Consider the following 19,161-nt stretch of genomic DNA (forward strand, 5'->3'; position numbering starts at 1 on the left):
GTTAGAACTGGACATGGAACAACAGACTGGTTCCAAATTGGGAAAGAAGTACGTCAAGACTGTATATTGTCACCCTGCTTATTTAACTTATATGCAGAGTACATCATGAGAAACGCTGGGCTAGAAGAAGCACAAGCTGGAATCAAGACTGCCGGGAGAAGTATCAATAACCTCAGATACACAGATGACACCACCCTTATGGCAGAAAGCAAAGAAGAACTAAAGAGCCTCTTGATGAAAGTGAAAGAGGAGAGTGAAAAAGTTGGCTTTAAATTCCAGATTCAGAAAACTAGGATCATGGCATCTGGTCTCATCACTTCATGGCAAATAGATGGGGAAACAGTGGAAACAGTGAGAGACTTTATTTTGGGGGGCTCCAAAATCACTGCAGATGGTGACTGCAGCCATGAAATTAAAAGACAGTTGCTCCTTGGAAGAAAAGCTATGACCAACCTAGATAGCATATTAAAAAGCAGAGACGTTATTTTGCCAGCAAAGGTCCATCTAGTCAAGGCTATGGTTTTTCCAGTATCATGTATGGATGTGAGAGTTGGACTATAAGGAAAGCTGAGTGCCAAAGAATTGATACTTTTGAACTGTGGTGTTGGAGAAGAGTCTTGAGAGTCCCTTGGACTGCAAGGAGATCCAACCGGTTCATCCTAAAGGAGATCAGTCCTGAATATTCATTGGAAAGACTGATGCTGAAGCTGAAACTCCAATATTTGGCCACCTGATGCGAAGAACTGACTCATTTGAAAATACCCTGATGCTGGGAAAGATTGAAGACGGGAGGAGAAGGGGATGACAGGGAATGAGATGGTTGGATGGCATCACTGACTCAGTGGACTCAAGTTTGAGTAAACTCCTGGCGTTGGTGATGGACAGGGAGGCCTGGCATGCTGCAGTCCATTGGGTCGCAAAGAGTTGGGCATGACTAAGCAACTGAACTGAACTGAACTGTTCAGAAATTCTACTAGTGATTATATATACAATAGAGACATCCTCTCACTGTTCACTGAAGACTTGTTTTCTTTTTTTTAACAATTTGCTAAGCATTGTCATAAGCATTCAGTAAATAACCATAAGCGTAGGAATATTTACTATGGCATTTTTCATAGTAGCCAAACACTGGAAAGAATATAAATGTCTATCAACAGAGAAATGATTAAATTGGGTATATTCACACAATGGAAATGCTATTTAGCAGTTAAAATAAATAGCTGATAAGTAATAATGAGATACATTTATCAACATGAAAAATCTAAAAAACAATGTTACATGAAAAAGCAAATTAAAAATAGATATGTATGATATGTAATGCAAACAATAATATGTCTTACTCTTGGATACAGACATACATCATAAAAGTATAAAAACAAATATCGAAATAACACCAAATTCAAGGCAGAAATCTCTGTGGAGAGGAGGGAAAAAGGGTTTATGAAAAGCTTCATGGGCACTTCAACTGCATGTATTTTATTTTATTAAACTGGGTGTCATAGTGAGTGTTCATTATGTTTTATATACCTGAAATAATTTATAATAATTTAAGTGATATTTATAGCATTATTATACAATTAAATGATATGAAATAAATGTTTAAAAAATGCTATACAAAAATCTAAGTTATTATTGTTGTTTTATTTTGGTGGTTTGTTAAACTTTGCTCCTTTCTGTATAATATGCTAAAAATGAGGAAATGTTGATGCTAAATTAATACCTGATTCCTGAATTAAACCACCCTGAAATAAGATCTGGCACAAATCCTTTGTTTCTGCAAATGTTCTGCTTTTTCTAAGTTTTAAAGTTAATTTTTTACGTGCTGGCATCATTCCCCTATTATCCATCGCAGTGAGATGGTTGTATGCACTCTCACTGGTACTAAAGTGGTGTGACCCACCTTGTTAAAGATGCAGTGGTACCCTTACCATTATTCTCTGTAATAGACCTCAGTTTCCAACTGACCTACTGATACTAGAATTAAATGACCTTATCTTCTTTTTCAGATAAATGCAGTGCGCGCAATAGTTCCCAATAAGAGTAACAATGAAATTATCCTGGTTTTGCAACACTTTGATAATTGTGTGGACAAAACAGTACAAGCATTCATGGAAGGTAACCCTAGCTCAATATTTTTATAAGTTCATATTTGTTCAACTAGAAGTTGCTTCAAATCTCTATAACATTTATTCTGCAGCCTGGTATTTTATAGATGATATAGCAGGCCCTGTGCGATTTTTAAAGATATCTTTTAAAGCTCCTTATTTCAGCCCTAGAAGTAATTCATTCATAAGCTATATGATACCTGGAATAAGAGGACAAGCAGAGAAGACTCCATCATTTTATTCATTACGTTTTCTAATGACAGTTAAGAAGAAATTAGGTAGCCAGTGGTATAAAGGACTTGACTGGAGTTGGCTTGAGTAAGAATTTTTAGAAGCAATGACAGGGCAGTGGTCTAGTGGCTCAGCTACAGATGGCAGATTTAGGGACTCAATATTCTTTTTCAGACTCTGACAAGTGGTTTAAATATATGGGTTTGAGTTTCCTTATCTACCATACAAAAAATGGTATGCTTAGTCAAACCTTCTGATTTTATAGAGTTGAGAAGCATTTTACAAAATTCTTTCCACATAACTTGTTTGGGAAAAACTCTCTGAAGTTGTCTCTTTCATTGAACAGTGACAGTGATATCAAAATAGATCTCCCTCTTTCTGCTTTTCTGAATTTGCCAGTATAGAATAAACAGGTTCAAATACTGTAAGTTTTTTCTTTATCGTCATATTTTTTTTATAATGTTAGTATTTGGGTTTAGGGTGGCAGACAGTTCTCTCTGAAACAATGTAACCAGGTGGTGTGTAATCTGGAGGAAAGGGGACGCCATACTTGGGCTGAAACCAGTCGTCTTTGTATTTGGTCAAAGCTACATAGATAAAAAGAAGCTTCAAAATGGTCAGGCTACATTAGTCTCTTCCTGGAAGAACTTACTGAAGAAATTAAATGGAGAAGGGGGATCTAAATGGGCAGGTATTCTAAAAGGTAAGCATGATATGATTATCTCATTACATTAGCTTAGATACCTGAACCATCACTTTTCCTATTGGGAGAGGGAGACTTTCCAGCAGTTACAAAATTCAGGGACACTAATTTCTGCTTGAGCATGCCTGTGCTGGGAGAAAAAAAATCTGTGATTGGTTTCTCTTACAGGTAGTGCCAGTGAAGTACTCAAAGAATGGACAGTAACAGGCAAGAAAAAGGTAAAAATGAATTAAATTTAAAAGTGTGATATCAGTATTTGTATTATAAAAAAATTAAGCTCTGCAGAAATATTGAAAGATTTACATATGCATCTTCAGTTTACCTGGCTAAGAAAAGTTTTCTTCCAGGACATTGTAACACTGCTATGTACATAGAGTACCCAGTCTCCTCCATGTGATTTCAGGCAGGAAGCAGAATTACTCTGCCATGCAGTTGCAGAGAGTGTATTAATATTAGGCAGGGATGAAACGAGATCATGTCAAGGACAGCAGAGCTTCTCTAGAGAAAGTGATCCATTCCAGGGATTTTCAGCGTCATTCATATCATACGTCAGTTAAAATAGTTCAGATTTTTAAGTCAGACCACTTGTGTTGTAATCTCTGATATTAATCAGCTTTAGCATAAAGCCTAAAGAGAGACTTTGCTACTGTTAGCTATGCAGAGGGGTCTGATGGTCTAGTTCAGGGAGATATTAGAAGATAATAGAAGGCACTTGGACTGTGGAATCAGTCAAAACTGAGTTTATATCCTGCTCTATTACTTATTGGTTTTATTTTCTGGGAATATTGTTTAACCCTAGTGAGCCTTAGTTTGCTCGTCTCTAAAATAGGAAAATAATATTGACAACTGCAAGTATTTCAGTTCAGTTTAGTTGCTCAGTCGTGTCCAACTCTTTGCAACCCCATAGCACGCCAGGCTTCCCTGTCCATCAGCAACTCCTAGAGCTTACTCAAACTCATGTCTGTCGAGTCGGTGATGCCATCCAACTGTCTCATCCTCTGTTGTCCCCTTCTTCTCCCGCCTTTTATCTTTCCCAGCATCAGGGTCTTTTTAAATGAGTTTGTTCTTCGCATCAGGTGGCCAAATATTGGAGTTTCAGCTTCAGCGTCAGTCCTTCCAATTAATATTCAGGACTGATTTCCTTCAGGATGGACTGGTTGGATCTCCTTGCAGTCCAAGGCACTCTCAAGAGTCTTCTCCAACACCACAGTTCAAAAGCATCAATTCTTTGGCCCTCAGCCTTCTTTATAGTCCAACTCTCACATCCATACATGACTGATAAAAAAACCATAGCTTTCACTAGATGGATTTTTGTTGGCAAAGTAATGTCTCCTCAAGTGTTTAATACAGTATCTGACATATCAGTTCTCCTTATCCACTTGAAACCAAAAATGCTTTCCCTAAAGGATACTAGCTAACCTCATCATGCTTCCCATAGCTCTTTACTCTAAATCTAGTTCCTTTAGGAAGTGCTTGAAGTGTGAATTTGAATCAAGTATCTCTATGAAGTCTCTTTGGGGTCTATATTAGGTTAGTGCTGGAGTTCTGGAATACTTTCTTGATGACTCTAAATCACTTCATTAGGATTTCTGCTAAGTCTTAATTAAACCAGACTTGGGAAAAAAAAGAAAACAGGCTTGGCTCCAATGACCCTTGAGAACTTTTTCTAAGAACTTAATACTACCACAGATTCCCCTGAAGCTCTCTATACCTGTAGCTTTGAATATTTTCTTAACTTCTTCCCATTGCTTTCACCAAACCTAAGTAACTGTGTGTATTCTGATTTATTAAGTTATTGGCCAAGGATAATAGGTTATTAGTAATGTAATATATGCACAAAGCTGGGGAAGTATGTGTTTACATAAATTTCTTACAATTTGGAGAAAGAAAAATGGCTTCAGTTTGGCAATCCCAAATACCCAAATCACATCCAGTTAACTGTTGGGATTAGTTCAATAGGATATGATAATGAACGATTACTGAGGATAGGTATTACATGCATAGGACAGTGACATGAAAACTTAGCCAGCTCACATGGGAGAAAGTAATTAAGAAAAGGAGAAATGAGAGTTGTGGAGAGGAAAAATCCCTTACCGGATATATGATTGCAAATAGTTTCTCACATTCTGTGGATTGTCTTCTTTATCATGAAGTCCAGTTTGTCTGTTTTTCTTTGTTTTCTGTGCCTTTGGTGTCATCTCTAAGAAATCCTTACCAAATCCAATATCGTGACGCTTTTGTCCTACATCATTTTCTTCTAAGTTTTGTTGATTTAGGTCTTAAACTTAGTTTTGATCCATTTTGAGTTAATTTTTGTGCTATGTTTCAGGTTAAAGTCCAGCTTTATTCTTTTATATGTGGAGATTCCAGTTTTTCCAGCATTATTTGTTGAAAAGACTGTCTTTTCCCCATTGAATAGTTTTGGCAAAAATCATTTAAGCCATATATGGGAGAGTTTACTTCTGGGCTCTTTATTCTATTTCATTGTCTCTATGTTTGTCTTTTATAAGTTTTTTGGTCACTCTCCATGGCTTGTGGGATCTTAGTTCCCTGACCACGGATCAAACCCCTGCTCTCTACAGTGGAGGCAGAATCTTAACCACTGGGCCACCAGGCAAGTCCCTTATACATCTGTCTTTACACTAGTACTACACTGTTTTGAGTAGTGTAGCTTTGTAGTAAGTTTTGCAATTAGGTTGTATGAGTCTCCCTGTTTTGTTCCTCTTTTTCTTTAAATTTTTTATTGACATGTTGATTTACAATGTTGTGTTAATTTCAGGGGTACAGCAAAGTGATTCAGTTATATACATATACATAAATTTTTTTAGGTTCTTTTCCATTGTACCAGCTGAGCCACAAGGGAAGCCCACTGTAGGTTATTGGAAGATATGATATAGTTCCCAGCAGTAGGTCTTTGTTGATTATCTTTTCATATATAATAGTGTGTATATTTTAGTCCAAAACATACAATTTATCCCTCCCCTCCCAGCCCCGTTCCCTTTTGGTGACCATAAACTTGTTTTCTATGTCTGTGAGTCTATTTTCCTTTTGTAAATAAATTCGTTGGTGTCCATTTTTTTTCAGATTGCACATATAAGCGATATCATATGATATTTGTCCTTCTCTGTCTGACTTATTTCACTTAGTATGATAATCAAGATTGTTTTGGTCCCTTGAAGGTGCATATGAATTTGAAGATGGGTTTTTCTGTTTCTGCAAAAAATATCATTGGGATTTTGTTATGGATTGCATTGAATTAAGTCTTCTAATTCATAAATATATAATGTGTTTCTATTTAGTTATGCTATTATAAATTGAATTATTTTATAATTTACTTTTCAGGTTGTTCAGGTATAGAAGTACAACTGATTTTTGTGTGTTGACTGTATCCTGCTGCTTTGCTGAATTGTTCTGTGTGTGTGTGTGTGTGTGTGTGTGTGTGTGTGTGTGTGTGTGTGTAATCTTTAAAGTTTTCTATAAGATCATATCTTTTGCAAACATATTTTACTTTTTCCTTTCTTTCTTGGATGCCTGTTATTTCTTTTTCTTTCTTAATTGCACTGGCTACAACTTTCTGTACTGTGTTGAATAGAAATGGCAAAAGTGGGCATCATTGCCTTGTTCCTGATCTTTGAGGAAAAGCTCTCCTCTTTGACCATTGTTCCCTGTGGGTTTTTCATATATGTCTTTTATTATGTTGAAGTAGTTTCTGTCTAGTCCTAGTTGGTTTTTGTGTGTGTGTTTTTATCATGAAAGGATATTTGAATTTTGTCACATGTTTTTTCTGCATCAATTAAGATGATCATGTGGCTTTTTTCCCCTTTTTTCTGTTAAAATGGTGTATTACATTGATCAATTTTCTTAAGTTGAACCATTCTTGCATTCAGGGAATAAATCCTATTTGGTCATGGTATATAATTATTTTAATATCTTGCTAAATTTGGTTTGGTACTGTTTTGTTGAGAATTTTTGCATCAGTATTCATAAGGGATATTGCTTTGTAGTTTTCATCTAATGTCTTTGTCTAAGTATCAGGGTAATGCTGACCTCATAGAGTGAGTTAGATATTGTTCCCTTCTCTTCAGCAGCTTTTTTTTTTTTTGAAAACTTTGGCAAGACTAAATGTTCGGTAGAATTCACTAGTGAAGCCAGGGCTTTTCTTTGTCAGGAGATTTTTGATTCGTGATTCAGTTTCCTAACTAGTTAGATTTTCTATTTCTTCATGACAGTATTGTTAGGTTTTGTGTTTTAAGAATTTGAACAATTTCATCTAGGTTATATAATTTGTTGGTGTATGTTCATAATATTCTCTTATAATCAATAGTAATGTACCCATTTTCATTTCTTATTTTAATAATTTGAGTCTTCTCACTTTTTTCTTAGTCCATCTAGCTAAACTTTTTGTCAACTTTGTTTTTATGAAGAACCAGCTTTTGGTTTTGTTGTATTGGTCTTCTAAATCATGTAGAAAACAAAAAATACACTTACAAACCATTGTTATAATAATACTAGCTTTTGTAATTGCACATGTATTTTACCTCTGCCAAGTTCTTTATTTCCCTATATGCCTTCAGATTACTGTCTAGCGTTCTTTCACTTCATATTACAGGCCTCCTGTATTTCTGGCAGGGCAGGTCTGGTAGTCATGGACTCACTCCTCTTTGTCTATCTAGGAATGTCTTAATTTATCCCTCAGTTTTGAAAGACAGTTTTGCTACATAGAGGATTCTTGGTTGGTGGGTTTTGTTTTGTTTTGTTTTTTCCTTTTAGCACTTCAAATATATCTGCCTACTGCCTTCTGGCCTCCTATGTTTCTGATGAGAAATCTGCTAATCTCATTGATGATCTCTTGTGTGTGATAAGTAACTTCTCTCTTGCTGCTTTCTAGATTCTTTCTTTATCTTTTGGAAGTTTGATTACATGTTTCATTGTCTCTTGGAGGTTGTTAAGCTTCTTGGATGTTGATAGTCATGTCTTTCATCAAATTTGGAAAGTTTTCAGCCATTATTTCTTTATACATTCTTTCTTCCCTTTCCCTCCTCTCCTTCTCTAGTTTATACAACACATATGTTGGTTTGCTTGATGGAGCCCCACAGGTCCCATAGGCTCTTCACTTTTCTTCAGTCTTTTTTCTCTTCCTCAAACTCAATAATTTCAGTTGTGCTATCTTCAAACCCACTGATTCTTTCTTCTGACTTCTGAGATTTCCCTTTGAATCCCTTCAGTTATTTTTTTTTTTAATGTAAGTTACTGTACTTTTCAGCTCCAGAATTTCAGTTTTTATTTCTTTTTTAGATTTAGCTTCTTTTTCTGTCTCTTAATTAATATTTCCATTTTGTTCATACTTTGTTTGCTTGACCTTCCCCACACTTTCCTTTAGCTCTTTGAACACATTTTCCTTTAGCTCTTTGAACACCTTTGAGGCACCTTTTTTGTTTTCGCTTTGGGGGGTGGGGTTGGTTGTACTGAGTCTTCATTGCTTCGTGGGCTTTTCTCTGGTTGCGGAAAGCAGGGACTACTCTGCTTTGTGCTCTTTTGCACTCTGCAGCCAGCAGGGACTAGTTGCATTGTGCAGGCTTCTCATTGCAGTGGCTTCTCTTGTTGTTAAACATGGGCTCTAGGCACGTGGGCATCAGTCGTTGCAGCATGTGGCCTCAGTAGTTGCCGGCTCCCAGGCTCTAGAGCACAGGCTCAGTAGTTGGGGTGCACAGGCTTAGTTGCTCCATAGCATGTGAGATCTTCCCGGACCAGAGATCATGTCTCCTATGTTGGCAGGTGGATTCTTTACCACTGAACCACCAGGGAAGCCCAAAAATGCACTAGGTGTTTGAGTAAAAAAAAATCCTACTTATGGTAACATATTAAGAATCCATGTTTACTTAATTAAAATTAATCTTTAGATGAAAAAAATAAAGTCTTTAATGTATCTCCCAACAAGTCTTTCTCAGGGAAAGTTTCTATTGATTTATTCTTTTCCTTTATATTGGCCATACTTTCTTACTTTTTTTGTGTTCTTTTTGATTTGCTGAAAGCTAGACATTTGAATCTAATAATTTGATAACTCTGGAAACCAAATTCTCCCTCTTTCTCCAGGTTTGCTGTTTTTTGTTATTACTATATTTTAAAATTGTTGTAAGCTGTCTTTGTACTAAGGGTCAGCCTAAGGTGTAAACTTAAGGTCTTCTCAGATCTTGTCTGTGCTTTTCCCTGAGCATGCATGATTACTTTCAATTTTTTTCTGTATATACAGTTGTTTTTGAATGTCCTAGTCTTTGATGTCTGTCTCCGGAAAGGGAATAAAGAAAAATGAAGTGGGGAAGAAGGGCACCGCCACTTTAATTCCCCTAAAGGAATTAAACTTCAGCCAGAGGGGGAGGGGCTTGCAACAGTGGGAGGAGGTGCAGCATCAGTGGCTGCCTGCCTCTGTCTATACCTTTGTAGTGAAAGGCAGCAGTCAGTGACCACGACACCGCTCCCAGATATTTGGAGGACAGGGTTCTTTTTCCCTACCCTGACTCCAGCAAGCTATGTGCCAGCTGCTCCAAGAACAGGTGCACGGCTGCGTGTTCCCTAACTGGGGGTGGGGGCCGAGTATCTGCTACTGTGCTCAGAACTGAAATTGACTGAAATTAACTGCAATTTATCATCCAAGCCTTCTCCTGGAAATTATAAGCCTTCAGTAGACTCCAGAGTTCCAAAATAGTTAGACAGATTCTGCCAGTGTAATTGTTGTCTAGGTGAGGAGACAGATTTCTGATGCAAAATCCTCCGCAATGCAGATTTAATTTATCTTTATTAAACTGAAGTTTCACTTCATTCCATGTTTATAGCTACACCAGTTTTTCTATTGGATTATTATTTTGTTTGTCTAAGAGCTCTCTCTATTTATTTCTTTGTATATATTACACATATTTTTGTCACATTTTATAGTTTATCTTTCGATTTTTCTTATAGTGGGTTTTGTCATGCTTTGCTATTTTATTTTTATGTGTTTGAGTTTATCTAAAGTATTTTATATAGTTATTTTAGTCAGTGGTTTGACATATAAAAATGGTATTCAGTTTCTAGAAGAGCAAATGAGAAATTGGTAACATTGGTTGCCTTTGGGTAGCTGGCATTACCTTTCTGGATTGTCGGGGTCTTCTTTTTCTTTTGTTTTTTTTTTCAAATCTTTAATAACCATTAGAACAAAAAGAAGAAAAGCAAGCCAAAACCTGCAGCAGAACCAAGTAACAGTATCCCAGATTCCAATAAATCGGTTTCCATTCAAGAGGAACAATCTGCGCCCTCCTCAGAGAAAGGTGGTATTAATGGTTATCATGTCAACGGTGCCATCAATGATACTGAGTCTGTGGACTCACTCAGTGAAGGTATGGAGACACTTTCAATAGAAGCCAGAGAACTGGAGGATCCTGAGTCTGCCACATCAGAAATGCTGGATAGAACAGGTGAGTATTAACAGGTCCTTGGAAAGTTCCATTCTGCTGAAAAATACAGGGGCTTCTTGGCTGAGAAAGCAATCAATAAATTAAATCTAGTTAGTTTTTTAATTTTGTTACTTCTTATGTGAAAGAGTCACATTTGGTAATTATCAAAGGCCTAGAAAAATATAATTCTTATTCCTTTGTTTCATATTTTAATTTTAGTCTAAGTCAGCCTTGTGGAAATCTAATTTAATAGTTCTGTAATACTTAGAGATTACAGAAGGTGACCTTACATGTTTTTTAACTGTACATTTATTAAAGGAAATGATGATCGTGAGTTGATATTGATGTTATTATTCTAAGACTCAACACAATAAGGAATATATAAGCATAACTGTAATCCTATGGCTTTCATTAGAAGTAGACTGTTGGTTGTTATAGTCTCACATTTGTTTTTTAATAAAGAATTAAGATTGGTATTAGTTGTAAATTCAGATAGCTTGTACATTTTTCATTAACCATTTTGATGAGCACTGGAAAGATATTGGGAATATACTTTTAAAAATAGGCTTTTTAATTACTTATTTGTTAAACCAGTTTCCCTTGCTCTGTTGCTGCTGGCTTTATACATGTAATGCCATTTTTTAAATTATGCTGTATATTTCAGATGTTTTTATTTACTGATTAGTTCGAGCACACACACGCACATACAAAGACTTAGAAAAAAACATAGCACCTCAAACAAACCAAAGATAGTCAGTGGCTTCTATTTTTTTTCTGAACTAGCCTTCCTTTATTTCCTAACTCTTTGCCATTTCCATTTCCTAAAGCTTTTGAAATTCTTCTTTCTTTCCCTGGGACAGTGTAGAAATCTTTTTCTCAGCATAACTTAACAGAAGCTTGTCTGAAGGTGGTGATATTGACTCTTCACTTCCTTGTGCCCAGAACTGCAAGGAAGTTAACAAGGTACAGGGAATAAGCTAGCCTGTCTGGAGAGGGGTTGACAAAGAATCCTCCTCTTCAGTTAGTGTGCCTCCTTGGGCTAAGCCAAGTGATACTCACAGCCTCACTGACTCTTCTCTTTGTCCTGCTTTGTCAGTTGATTCTATTCACAACCTTTTAAGAGGCATTGTTTGGCTGCACTTTTGCCTTTTTACTTCGTGTGTACTTAAAGACTCCTTGATTTACCCCTAAACTCTACTCTAAAATACTGGCCTCTTTATTCGACAGGATCCATGCTGGAGAATGGTATCTCTGATTTCGAGTCCAGGTCTTTGACTATGCACTCTACTCAGAATTCTCAACAAAACAGGAATGCTGCCAAGTCTCTCTCAAGAACTACTGTAGGACCTCAGCTTTCAAATCTAGGCATGGAAGATGTTCCCCTCTCTTCCACCAACAAAAAGCTTGGTAAGTCAAAGATCTTCCTTTGAGAGAAAGCAAAAAGAATCTGTGTTTTTAGCTAAAGAGGGCAAATTATCTCTTTGCTCTCATAAATAAGGTTTCAGAAGGGGCAGCAGGTAATACATTTCCAGTCAGTGACTATCCATGACGATCCAGCCTTTCCCCAGTTTTGTGTACACAATTGGAGTCTGATAGTAGTGTAATGCCGTATAGTCTTGAGACAACAATAGTGATCCTTTTTTTGTGAATGGGGGTCAAACTCTGTGGCTAGCATGGTTTTTGATAGCATTAACCTTCGTTTTATTTGCTTTATTGCAACATGTCTGTGCTATTTCCTTCATTTTTAACTCCTGGTTGATAACAACAGTAAAAAGCTTTGCCATCTCTGAAATGATATTTGAAGAAATATTTTAATTTCTCTTCTCAACTTGATGCTTTTACTAATACCTATCAGACTGTAGCTTTAAACAAGGTCATTTTCTCTTAAGTAAATACTTAGCATTGATTAATGGTAGCCATTTGCTGTTTTTTTTTTTAAGCTATAATAGTTATTTAAATAATCAGCCAATAATTAGATCGAGATAATAGCCCTTCTATCGTCCATTTAAGGATGGCAGTCCACTTACCTGAACAAATGAAACAGAGAAATGTAAAAGACACTTGTAACCTGTAGCTCTGTATTGAATTATTTATACTGCATGAGCCAAATTTAATTATTGAGGCTCTCCTTTTTCATCTTTCTAATAGAGCCCTCAACTTGTCCAGAAAGGCAAGTCTGAGAATATTTAGTCAAGCAAAAATAAAGAAACAGTGCTTGAAAGCTTTTAGGTAGATTTTAAAAGAAATCACGTTGAGATGAAGAAGGATTTAAATTAAAGATTGAAAATCTGTGTCTTGGCACTTTATAAATTTGTTAGATCAGTTATTCTAACTACAAGTTATAATAACTTTGACATTGGTGAATGTAAAAAGGTTATAATAGAATTCTCAGAAACTGGTTAAAATATATTGGGTAGGTAAGTATACTTCATCTTTATCTACAGTGTTGACTTACCCACTTATAATGATTCAGACTGTACTATCAAGAGAGAACTTTATCAGTTTTGTAATATCTACATGGTGAATTGTATTCTACTAAATCCTATTATGTAGGGAGTTTTGAAAATTTGGTACCTACTCAAATAGTTTTTCATTTTGGATTCTTTTTTTCAGTCTTTTTCTCTCTGTGTTTAGTTTCATTATGGATAGTTTCTAAAATTGCTGTCTTCAAATTTATTAATCTTTTTTCTCTTAAGTTTTTAATCTGTTGTTAATCCAATTCAGTGTATTTTTCATCTCTGATTTTTTTTTTTCAATCTCCAGAGGTTTTGTTGAAATCTTTTTAAATATCTTCCATGTCTCTCCTTAATAGATTATACTATTCCTCCACCTTCTTGAACATGTGATATTTGATTATATTAGCTGTTTTGATGTCCTTACCAACTTTATTCTACATCTTTGTCATTTCTGTACCTGTTTCTGTTAATTAATTTTTCCTTTCATTATAGATCATATTTTTCTGCCTCTAGTAGTTTTTTTATTGGATGCCAGACATTGTGAATTTTGCTTTGTTGATTGCTAGATATTTTTGTATTTCTTTAAATATTCTTGTGATTTGTTCTGGAACTGTTATTTGGAAACAGTCTGCTTGCTTACTTAAGCTTTGTTAGTAGAAATAGAGCGGCCTTTAGTCTCAAGCTAATTACTGAGGCAGTGCCCCCTCTAAATACTCTACCTGGCGCCCCACTATGCTGGTGTGAGCATAGACTATTCCTGGTCTGGATGAGCCCTCAAGATTATTCCACCTGCTCCTTTCCAGTGGTTCTTTTCCCTGTTTGGGGTAGTTCTACATACATATGCACTCAGAATCCTCTGTGGATCTTTGTACAGTTTTTTCACTGCTGTGTAGCTTTTTCCTCTTTACTGTTCTGCCCTGAGAATTCTAGCCATCTTGGCCTCTTTGAACTCTCAACTCTGTCCCCTCAATTCAAGGAGACTTTCAGACTCAACTTAGGATTTCTCCTCCTTGCATTGCAGCCTGGAAACTCTTATACAGCAAGTTGGGGCAATCTTAGGCCTCACTTCTTTTGTTTCTGTGCTCTTGTGGAGGGTGGTAAGAAGTACTGCTGCACATTGTTCATTGTCTATAAACCATTGTTTCATATATTTTGTGTATGTGTGAAGTTTTTTTAAGACAGGAAGGTAAATCCAATTCCTATTACTCCATCTTGGCCAGGATACTTAAAAAAAAAAAAAAAAATCTATGAAAAATTCAGTTTTTTGTTGAGGGTGGCCATTTAGGAAGCATTCTTAGTTATGAGATGTTAGTTATGTTAAATGCTTAGGTATTCAGATCCAGTTTTCAAGTTACCTATGTTGTTTTTTTAATTGGGATTCTTTCCAAGGTTCTAATATTGAAAAATCTGTGAAAGACCTCCAGCGCTGCACAGTATCTCTTGCACGATATCGAGTTGTAGTTAAAGAAGAGATGGACGCTTCTATTAAGAAAATGAAACAAGCTTTTGCCGAATTGCAGAGCTGGTAAGTTAAGTTGCATTTTGTATCAGTAGCACGAAAATGATAAAGATGGTTAGCCATTCACCAAGTTCTTTAATTCCTAACTCTTAACTACTCTACATAATGGAGGAAGACTTAAAAATCCTATGCTATATTTTGCTTTCTGCTTCATTCTGTTTGTGGTCACAGTGTGAGAATGAGTAATAAAAGAAACTCATGCTTTAGGAATGGACCTAAGGTTAATACTGTTTGGAAAGGGACAAATAATTACAGAGTAGGTCATGCTCCTTTACATTAGGGTCTGTCTTTTAAACCAGGAACCTGTAACCCATGGCATGATGTTTTTGAACAAATCAATATGCCAGAAAATTTGGAAAATTCAGCAGTGGCCACAGGACTGGAAAAGGTCAGTTTTCATTCCAATCCCAAAGAAAGGCAATGCCAAAGAATGTTCAAACTATGGCACAGTTGCACTCATTTCACATGCTAGCAAAGTAATGTTCAAAATTCTCCAAGCTAGGCTTCAACAGTACATGAACTGAGAACTTCCAGATGTTCAAGCTGGATTTAGAAAAGGCAGAGGAACCAGAGATCAAATTGCCAACATCCGTTGGATCATAGAAAATGCAAGAGAATTCCAGAAAAACATCTACTTCTGCTTCATTGACTAGGCTAAAGCCTTTGATTGTGTGGATCACAGCAAACTGTGGAAACTTCTTAAACAGATGGGAATCTCACCTGCCTGCCTCTCACCTGCCTCCTGAGAAACTTGTATGCAGGTCAAGAAGCAACAGTTAGAACCAGACATAGAACAATGGACTGGTTCCAAATTGGGAAAGGAGTACGTCAAGGCTATATATTGTCACCCTGCTTATTTAACTTCTATGCAGAGTACATCATGCGAAATGCTAGGCTGGATGAAGCACAAACTGGAGTCAAGATTGCTGGGAGAAGTATCAATAACCTCAGCTATGCAAATGATACCACCCTTATGGCAGAAAGTGAAGAGGAACTAAAGAGCCTCTTGATGAAAGTGAAAGAGGAGAGTGAAAAAGTTGGCTTAAAGCTCAACATTCAGAAAACTAAGATCATGGCATCTGGTCCCATCACTTCACGGCAGATAGATGGGGTAACAGTGGAAACAGTGACAGACTTTATTTTCTTGGGCTCCAAAATCACTGCAGATGGTGACTGCAGCCATGAAATTAAAACACACTTCCTCCTTGGAAGAAAAGCTATGACAGACCAAGACAGAATATTAAAAAGCAGAGACATTACTTTGCCAACAAAGATCTGTATAGTCAAAGCTATGATGTTCCTAGTAGTTGTGTATGGATATGAGAGCTAGACCATATAGAAGGCTGAGCACCAAAGAATCCATGCTTTTGAACTGTGTCGTTGGAGAAGACTCTTGAGAGTCCCTTGGACTGCATGGAGATCCAACCAGTCAATCCTAAAGGAAATCAGTCCTGAATATTCATTGGAAGGACTGATGCTGAAGCTCCAATACTTTGGCATCCTGATGTGAAGAACCGACTCATTGGAAAAGACCCTGATGCTGGAAAATATTGAAGGCAGGAGGAGAAGGGGATGACAGGATGAGACGGTTGGATGGCATCACTGACTCAATGGACATGAGTTTGAGCAAGCTCTGGGAATTGGTGATGGACAGGGAAGCCTGGCATGCTGCAGTCCATGGGGTCACAAAGAGTCGGACACGACTGAGTGATTGAACAACAACATTAATATAAAGTAGAAAAGATGTCTTTGTTTTTCTGCCTCCTTTCATCCTTCCTAATGCACCCCACTCTACGGTCCCTTCTATGCCCTATTATTAATCATTGATTTATTTTAATTTTGTGTTTTTTAAACTTTAAAAATTCTCATATCTTAAAATGTTTTATAGGGTTTAGTAGTTAAAGAGGTTTGAAAATACTTAAATTTTCTTTACTACAGGACTTCTTGATGCCTTAATGCTAATATGCATTGTGAATTTACAAGAGGGAACTATACTATGCTGTTTCTCAAATATATTTGATTATAGAATCTTTGGGAGAAGAAATATATTCTAATTTTCTTCTAGAACATTGAAGCTGTTTTAACTATTAGATATTAAAGTGGTAACTAACTTTTAAACCATAACTCCTTTGGGGAGGTATTTTCATTTAATAATGGACTTGAAAAAAAAAAAAGGACCAAATTAAGTAAAATGACAGGAAGACAAGCAGCTAGGTTGGTATTTGGGGATATGAGACTGTCCATACTGCCTATTTGTAAGACTTGCAAGAATCTGAAAGGTGAGAGGAAGTTTTCATGAATATAGAGAACCTATACCACTCTTCCTCCCAACCATCCATATATTTTCTTGCTTGTCTAGGAGCTATTCCCTGAGGTCATATTCAACTGTGTCTCTCTTCACAAACTTAGTCTGGTACTTCATGCCACAGTGGACGAAAGACAGAGGGAGAATGGGTAGCCTCAGTCCTCCTGTTTTGTGGAATTGAAGAAGGGAGTGAATTAACAGAGAGGTAGAATAAAGCCTCCAGAAAGTTGCTGACCTCTGCTTTACCAAAGTGTAGAATGATCCATGAACCAAAAAGTACTTTAGAATAGATCATTCATCTGCTCATCTACCCATGCTGTCATGAATCCCAGGTTTCCCCTTGCAGGTTTTATAGCTAGAAATTTAATGTCAAATCTTCTGTTTTCTTATATACATTTTTACTCCAGCCAGATTACTTGTCTCAGAATTTAACATACACATTTCCTCTTTCATACACATTTCCTCTTTCATACACTCCTTGATGCTGCTTTTCCAACCTAGTAATGCTCTCTTATATCTTTGTACTTATCTAAATCCAACCAATTCTCCCAAATTCACGTTAAGTAAACTCTGACTTCCCCTGGAAGTTTTTCTAGGTAACTGATTTCTCCTCTTTCTGACCCTCTGGGAGAAAGCCCCATGCCCTTTACCCTGGATTATTATCACATCAGATATTATTGGCTTAAGAAGAAAGAACTAAGAGTAGAGCATCACAATTTTGCCTTAACAAGCCTCCGGTCTCCATGATTGTTTAGTTTACTGATTACTTTAGCCACAGGATCTGATTCCATTCAGAACCACCCTGAACCAGGAAATACAGTTCCGGGAGAGAGACTTAAGAGTCCTTGTTGACTTGGAACCCAGCCAGGGGGAGCCTCCTTTAATAAATGACAAATGAAGTGGTTTCCTGCCTAGAAACTGTATATTTAGGATTGATTAGCAGGTGTAGCAACCAGGTCAATTTAACTTGAGGAAAGAGATTACCTGCACTTTCCTGCTGGTGTAAAGCCTTCTCTCTGGCTGACTGGGTTTTTAAACTGGCTTATTTCCATGCCCCTTGTAGTTGCTACTTCAAGATATAATTGGCAGGTGAGCTAACTCCCTTTGGCACTGAACCAGAGCTTGGAGTTAATGTCACTTAGGAAGTCATTTTTTGTGTTGGTTATAGTATAAAAAAAAGAAAAGGTTCTAACATATTTGCAACAGTAAGATTACATTACACCTGACCGGGCACTAGGGGAATTATATGGATAAGTGCTTTCACACTGGGGCCAAATGAAAGCTGACATTTACCTGTGGGGAGGTAAAAGCAGCGGCTTTCCAGGATGTAAAACGTCAAATCTGTCCTTATTGGTGATCCAGTAATAATCATCACTAGACCCAGGTTTACTTTTCTTGTTAATTAATAAAATCTGTCTGACACATTGTTGGAGCTCCTAGTTGACTTAAAGTTTAGGTCTGTTAGGGAGCAGGATATGAAGTGGAACATGAAGCTAGAGTGTGTAAACCATTTTGAACGGTTGTCATAGTATGTGTCAGGGCAAAGGATACATGCTTAACCTGCCTTTTAAATAAAGTTTCTGTTTTATTGAAAGTCAAAAGATACTTATTAAAAGGAGAAAAGTCGTAAGAAATTTGAGATTCTGCAACACATGAAGTCAATATAAGCCTGTGCTTAAGACTGAAATTTTTCCTGGCTGATTGTTCATTCACCTTAGAAAAGTTACTTCCTTTTATTTGAGCTTCTCTTTTCTTATATTAAACTATCATTAGTCTTAACAAATGCTTTTAGATCCTTAAAGTTCATCTATAGAGATGCTGAAAATTCAGAAAATCATTTTATGAACAAAAGCACTTTCAAAAATGTCTAAAAACCATAGAAATAAAGGAATAGGCTACTGTTATAATATGTTATCAGAAAGGTACCTAGCACTCTTTAGTTTTAAATTATTCTTCAGTTTTTGCATGTTTAGTACATTAGCATCTTATTTCTACTAGTATTTGGCCTCCATGGTTCTTGATAGTCTTTGACTTAAAATTCTAATGAGTTTAAGTCTGTTGCAGTGAAGTGAATGAACCTAGAGCCTGTTATACAGAGTAAAGTAAGTCAGAAAGAGAAAAACGTCATATATTAACATATATATGGAATCTAGAGAAATGGTACTGATTAACCTATTTGCAGGGCAGGAATAGAAACGCAAATGTACATACAGTACGGACTTGTGGACACAGCAGGGGAAGGAGAGGGTGGGATGAATTGAGAGAGTAGTATTGACATATATACAACTGTCATGTGTAAACTAGATCGTCAGTGGGGGGCTGCTGTATAGCAGAGGGAGCTCAGCTCAGTGCTCTGTGACGACCTGCAGGGGTGGAATGGGGGTGGGGGTAGGGAGGCTTGAGAAGGAGGAGATA

The 19,161-nt window shown here is 36.7% G+C and overlaps 1 protein-coding gene across 1 annotated transcript in view; it reads left to right on the forward strand.

The window, feature by feature from the left end:
• Positions 1 to 19,161, forward strand: part of SPATS2 (spermatogenesis associated serine rich 2) — a 151,548-nt gene that overhangs the window by 117,138 nt on the left and 15,249 nt on the right. Inside the window, exons 4-8 of the mRNA XM_040234074.1 lie at positions 2,007 to 2,115; positions 3,208 to 3,257; positions 10,226 to 10,487; positions 11,694 to 11,873; positions 14,312 to 14,447. Coding sequence (XP_040090008.1) covers positions 2,007 to 2,115; positions 3,208 to 3,257; positions 10,226 to 10,487; positions 11,694 to 11,873; positions 14,312 to 14,447 — 737 coding nt within the window. The remainder of the gene's footprint in view (positions 1 to 2,006; positions 2,116 to 3,207; positions 3,258 to 10,225; positions 10,488 to 11,693; positions 11,874 to 14,311; positions 14,448 to 19,161) is intronic.

Source organism: Oryx dammah, unplaced genomic scaffold (assembly GCF_014754425.2).
Source record: "Oryx dammah isolate SB20612 unplaced genomic scaffold, SCBI_Odam_1.1 HiC_scaffold_29, whole genome shotgun sequence".
Lineage (NCBI taxonomy): Eukaryota > Metazoa > Chordata > Mammalia > Artiodactyla > Bovidae > Oryx > Oryx dammah.